Here is a 6,112-nt window from a genome sequence, read left to right as displayed (position 1 = left end):
GTGAGCCTAATTCTTGAAGAAGAATTTTATGGTGTGCAAAAAGTTGCAAAGAGGTTTTTCAATTTAGATCCGATATCCATTGGCCAAAGAGTTGACAACAAAGGTTGGTCTCGGTGTGGATACGCATAGCGCCTTCGTACCATCGAAGGAGAAAATGATTTTTACTAGCGTACTTAGGTATTTGAATCTGATCTATGTGCTTGTTTGGGCGCTATTATCTTAATAAAAAAAATATCTTTTTTATTTTTTAGTACGTTTGGTAAATTTCTAATAGTAAAAGTAAATGCATTAGAAAAATAAAAAATATATTTTTTGAGAAGCTGTAATTTACATCTTTTTTGAAAAGATCTTTTTTCCTTAAAAAAAAGATGTTTAAACAAAAAAAGTATTTTTATATTGTTATATCCAAACAATTGATAGATAAAAAGATCTTTTTGCATGAGATACCCAAACATAAAATTACTTTTACTTTTTCATAAGATCTTTAAAAAAAAGATAACTCGAAAAAAGATATTTTCTTAATAGCTCACCCAAACAAGCCCTATATTACTAGAATACATTTTAAGCACAAAATAAATTTTTAGAATTACTTTCTTTTCTTCTACTGCGTATTATGAACACATGGTAATCCTTTATTAGGCATGTCTTGTTATAATAATTTTTTTTTATTTTGTGAGATATTTATACCCTTTGTAATTAGGTTCATATCCTAAAAACACTGCTATTTCATATCTGAAATTTAATTTATTTGTATCGTATGGACGCATATAAGGGAAACAAGGAATCCAAACACACAAAGAAATGAGTAATCTAGAGAGTGATTTTGCAACAACTCAAAAGAAGTTTCATTAGAGAGAGTTAAAGAAGGTAACCGATTGATTAAGTTGGTAACAGACAAGAAAGCATCATCCCAATGAGTAACATGGATTGATGCACGAGCAAGCATAGCTAGACCAACTTTCACAACGTGTCTATGTTTGTGTTCAACTCGTCCATTCGACTGATGAATATAAGAACAAGAAAAACTATGTAAAATACCATTACTAGCTAAATAGTTTATGAAAGAGTTAGAGAGATACTCCTTGTCATGGTTTGATTGCATAGCTTTAAACTTAAGGCCGGTATAAGTCTCTCAGCTTGTTTAGAAACCTTTAAATGATGGAATTAAAATTCAATTCTATCAAGAAATGAATTCCTAAAGAAATATAATTCAATTCCATAATTTGGAACAACTAACTCATTTAATGAGATAGAATTGAATTCCATTTAGAATTGAATTCCATTGTTTGGAATGACTTGTTAATAAATTACATTATTTCTCTAAGACATTTTTACCGCTCAATAAATATTAAGTATAATTTTATTTATCAATTAAATTAGATAATATAATTATATAAATCATTTATAAGTAAAATTGGTCTAACACAACCTCACCAATTAGATCCATCTTACCTATGAAATCATGATAGGTGGAACATTAGTTTAAATCTAAAAATATTGCTACAAATTTCTAAAAACATTAGTTTAACTTTCCTAAATTCTAGAGTTTAATTGATCCATGTTGAACTCGAAATCACCATTTCTCTCTCTTAGTTTAAGATTTATGCCATCCTGTGAAATCATACTAATTCTAGCTGCCTATTTAACCATCTTTGCTTCTACTTAATATTCACAGGTTTCAATTAATCCAAGTCTTCAACTATGCCATGTTGGAGAAGTGAATGAACAACAATCACAAAAATCTGGTTGAGGATAGCAGCCTCAGCTTGTTCGGAATTGAGTTCCAAAACCTCCCAGTCATCCTCGGTGTGAGGCTCTATCGTAACAAGAGAAGCATGAGCCACATTGGAAGCAGATCTCACCTGAACAGTACCGTGATACGGCAACGAAATGCGTGCACTCCACAAATTGTTTCGAAACCTATGCAACCGAATTGTTTAGAACACGAATCGAATTTAACAGAAAAAAAAACGTGATAATATGAACGGTGGTGGCAGCAGTAGTTACCTCGATGGCGGAGGGAGAAGAAGAAGTGGCGCCAGGCCAAGCGACGAACCAGAGGTTGGGAGGGTGGGTGGGAAAACGAAGCTCGAGGGCGAGTATGTGAGGGAGAGGAGAGGAGCACGTGGATTGGAGAGTTTGGATGAGAGGGAGAGGAAGGGAGACGAAGCAATTGTCGATGCGGCAACAAGCTTCAGCTCGAACTCCATGGATGGAATTGATGAAGTGTGATGAAAAGAAACAAACACTCTAATTTGGACAGGAGTATTTTTGATATTATACAGTTTAAGTGAGATTTAGGTGAGAATTGATTTTGAAATCAGACCAAAGTAGGTTTGATTTGTAAATTGGGATAAAATGAGAATTGGAATTCTCACCAGAATTCAACTTCATGTTTTTTTCTATTCCAAAACAAGGAATAGAATTCAATTCATTTATGATTTCAAATCAGATGCATTCCAAATAGGCTGTTTGTGTTTTAAATTGTATGAATGCTGTTGAGACTTGAGATTTTGTGTTCAATAAAAAAAATGAAAGTATAGCGAGTAAAAGAATCAATAAAGGACACATAATATCGAAAATCATGGTAAGATAGATTGGGTGAAGGCCCCACACATCAATATGCACCATTTTAAGAGGTGCATGAAATTGGTAAGAATCAAGTTTAAAAGGGAGTGCATGCATGTTTTCCGTGTAGCAATGTTCACATAATGCATGATTTCCAGAATCATTATTAGGAATATTACAATGTTGTAACTCAGTTTTAATAAGTTTTAGGTAAAAGATGTCCCAAATGATCATACCATAAAGAAAAAGATGAACATTTTGTATTAAATACTCTAATATTTGATTTATTAGTATTCATATTGTAAATAGTCAAAGAAGAATTACTAGTACAAACTTTAGGAACAGATATAACAGATCCTAGTTTATTACATTCATTTTGAAAAGTAAACTTGGAATTAGAAGTAGAAGAACATGGTGAAGCAATAGTAACTCTTTCAAATGCATAAACCCCACTTTTAGATGCTCCTTGGAGGAGTATTTTCTGAGTGTCCTGAGACATTACAAAGCAAAAGAGTAAGCATGAAATCGGAAATAGCAGTTATTATCTTCACAGAATTTTTGGACACTAATAAAGTTTTCATTCATATCAGGAGCATGTATTACATTCTTTAAAATAAAAGTCTTATTGTTATCTAGAGAAAGATAAGTGTGGCCAATGTGTGCAATTATTGTACATGTACTATTACCTAAAATCACATGATCAATTCACTAAATTCTGAAGCGCTAAACATGTTTTCTTGATCTAGTGTAATGTGATGGGAAGCACCTGTTTCTGGTAACCATGATTGTTCAAAAAGATCTGAAGATGTTGTAAAATAAGCCCTAAGATTATGATAAGAAAAAGGATGAGGAGGTAGGTAATTTATGTTCAGGTTGCTTGCACTTGAAGAAACAGATCTAGCTTGATATTCTTGACCAAAACAATGAAAGGACTGTAATGTTGAATGCCTTGCTTTTCACACACTTGACAAATATTTCTTGAAGCTTGAAAATTCTGAGATCTAAAGCCTCTTCCATTTCCAAACTAATTCATCTTCTCCTTCTTCAAAAATCTCCTCTGCTAGAACCTCGAGAAAATGGAGCTGAGGATGAAGTTTGAGTAAAATTTAATTGATGAAAGTGTGTTTATTCTTTTTAAATCTTTCAATCACGTCTTTATGTCCAAGCAAAAAAGATTCAACTTCAAATAGTGTGATTTACTTAGATTTAGACAATACAAAGGATAAGAACAAAGCATACTTCTCACTTAAAGATACAAGATAACAAGATATAAGTATATAAGAGAGTATAATAATCATAAGAAACTAGCCGCAGCCCGTGGAGTTTAAGTCGATTAGTATATATAGACATACAGAGTTTTGAAAGTTAAAATAGTATATACAGAATATCTCTCTCAAAGCAAGTCTCTAGGAAAAATATAAATACAAAAGTGAGAGAATAATTCAAAATAACCAAAAGACTCCAAAACATGATAAAGGTCCTCTGCTCTATCACCATCAAGCAACTCACCGAGGTGGGTTGCGAGTTGCATCTAAAAAATAACAACAAAGTATGGAATGAGAACCGGAGGATCTCAATATGGTAACAGTGCCCAGTAATGTAAGTTATAAGACCTCGGGACGCCAGAGACAATCCTAGAGCTTCATATCAATCATAAGATTCAACTTAAAGCATAACTAAAATTAAAACCATAACTTTAGATCCTTTATGAAAAGGGGTAACTATCCTAAGGTATTTCTAACTATCAGTTCACTGCTATCCCACAACCTTCACCAGCCTAACTGCCATGCGATCCCATCGCCACCGCCTTTCGAACCTTCTCGATCCCAGCAGAAAACAGTAGTAATAACAATGAAAGTAAAGCATATATATCAAGAAATTCAAGAAGCAATTAATCATGTTATACAATTAAGCAATCAATTCAAGTTGGCAAAGCAAACAAACAGATAGAAGATGCACATGATGAATGCCTGTCCTATTTGGCTGTGATATTATATTGTCGGTTCAACTGCCAACCCGACACATCCCCATGGAGATGTCGCCTTTCGGTCTCAGAATGATAACCTTCGAGATATCATGCCCAGAACACGGTCCAAAATATAGTGCCTGCATACTCTAGTGATTCCGAAAGGATGCGAGTGGGATACTCTTGCCACGGACCTCACATCTCAACATAAGCGGGACTAGCCATAGCCCTTCCACCGCCGCCACGACCTCGACAGGTGGGATTAACCTATCGTCCCTGCCAGGTGCATAGCGTCTCAATAACCTCAGTATAAAACAATCTGTAGTTTTTAGAAATTATTTTCAGTACTTAGTCCACTCCGAGTCTTAAACTCGTCTCAAAGCATCGTCAAATCCACAACTCCACAAGTTCATCATAACAGTTGTCTTTACAGTACCCTATCACTTCTCTCAACTAATCCACTCTCAATACTCCAGAATCATAAGTCTCCGTTTTCTAAATTCACATAGAAATTCACTAAAATAATTCACTAACTTATCTTTAGTAATATTAGAGTCTAAATATTAGACAATACTCTTAATTAGCCTTTGAAGAAATTTTAGAAAGTAGGAGAACCTTTGAAAACAGAAAAAAAATCATGTTTCAGCAAAACAAGGGTCTCACGTACGCATGCTATTGAAAAAGGGGTGGTCGCGCACGCAACCCCCTACTCGCGTACGCGAGATGTCCAACCCGAATGGGTTGCTCGCGTTGCGTGTTAAAGTTCGCATACGCAAGGGTTCATTTTTGAATAGCTCGCGTACGCATGAAGTGCCTCGCGTACGCAACTCTCACCAGACTCAGAAAAATTTCAAAGTTGCAGAATTCAGTTTTTGGCACCAAACTTTAAACAATCATAACTCCCTCTACAAAAAACTATTTTCATTAAACTTTATATCAATTTAAAGATCTTTAAATGAACTCTTAATTAAGACAAATTTCAACAAATTTTGAAGATTGATGCTCAAGTTATGATCTGTCAAAGTTCACAAAAAACTTATTTTTACCAAAAGTTAACAATGTTCTCAACTTCCAAAATTCACAACTAAAACCAAATATCCTACATCTAAAACAGTTCCAATGGACCTAAATGATGTCTATATACCTTCCAATTTATTCCACAACCTATTGACATGCAATTCCACCAATTTTATCCCAAAATTCTCATTTACCTTCCTCCAATTCACAATTAATCTACACAAGGCATTATATCACCATTTCCAACATTTATTAATATCAATAAGCCTCGCAACCATTATCGACACTCAAAATCATCAATTTCAACCTCTATTTCAACAATCAACAACAACTTCTAAGTTCAACACCATAATTCATCAAAATCAACAACACCATCATACATTATCAAATTCAACAATTTCCAACAATCAATTCAATCATATCCTAAAGCCCACTAGTCTAAGTGTCCAGAAATATTATATATTATATAGAGAAAACCGAAATCATACTTTGGCTGATTCCCGATATGCACAAAATACCACTTTGAGTCCAAACAAGCTTTAATTTCAATCACCAACAAAT

General features: G+C 34.0%; 1 protein-coding gene across 1 annotated transcript; it reads right to left on the bottom strand.

Annotated features, from left to right (window-relative positions):
* LOC110268645 (peroxisome biogenesis protein 1-like) lies at positions 1,651-2,490 on the bottom strand. Its single transcript, XM_021115227.1, has 2 exons — positions 2,008-2,490; positions 1,651-1,920 (listed from the first exon to the last, which is right to left on the bottom strand). The coding sequence occupies exons 1-2, from the start codon at positions 2,208-2,210 to the stop codon at positions 1,683-1,685; spliced, it is 441 nt and encodes a 146-aa protein (XP_020970886.1). The 5' UTR covers positions 2,211-2,490; the 3' UTR covers positions 1,651-1,682.

This window comes from Arachis ipaensis, chromosome B01, assembly GCF_000816755.2.
Source record: "Arachis ipaensis cultivar K30076 chromosome B01, Araip1.1, whole genome shotgun sequence".
In the NCBI taxonomy this organism is placed as follows: domain Eukaryota; kingdom Viridiplantae; phylum Streptophyta; class Magnoliopsida; order Fabales; family Fabaceae; genus Arachis; species Arachis ipaensis.
This window is presented reverse-complemented; position numbering and strand designations above follow the sequence as displayed.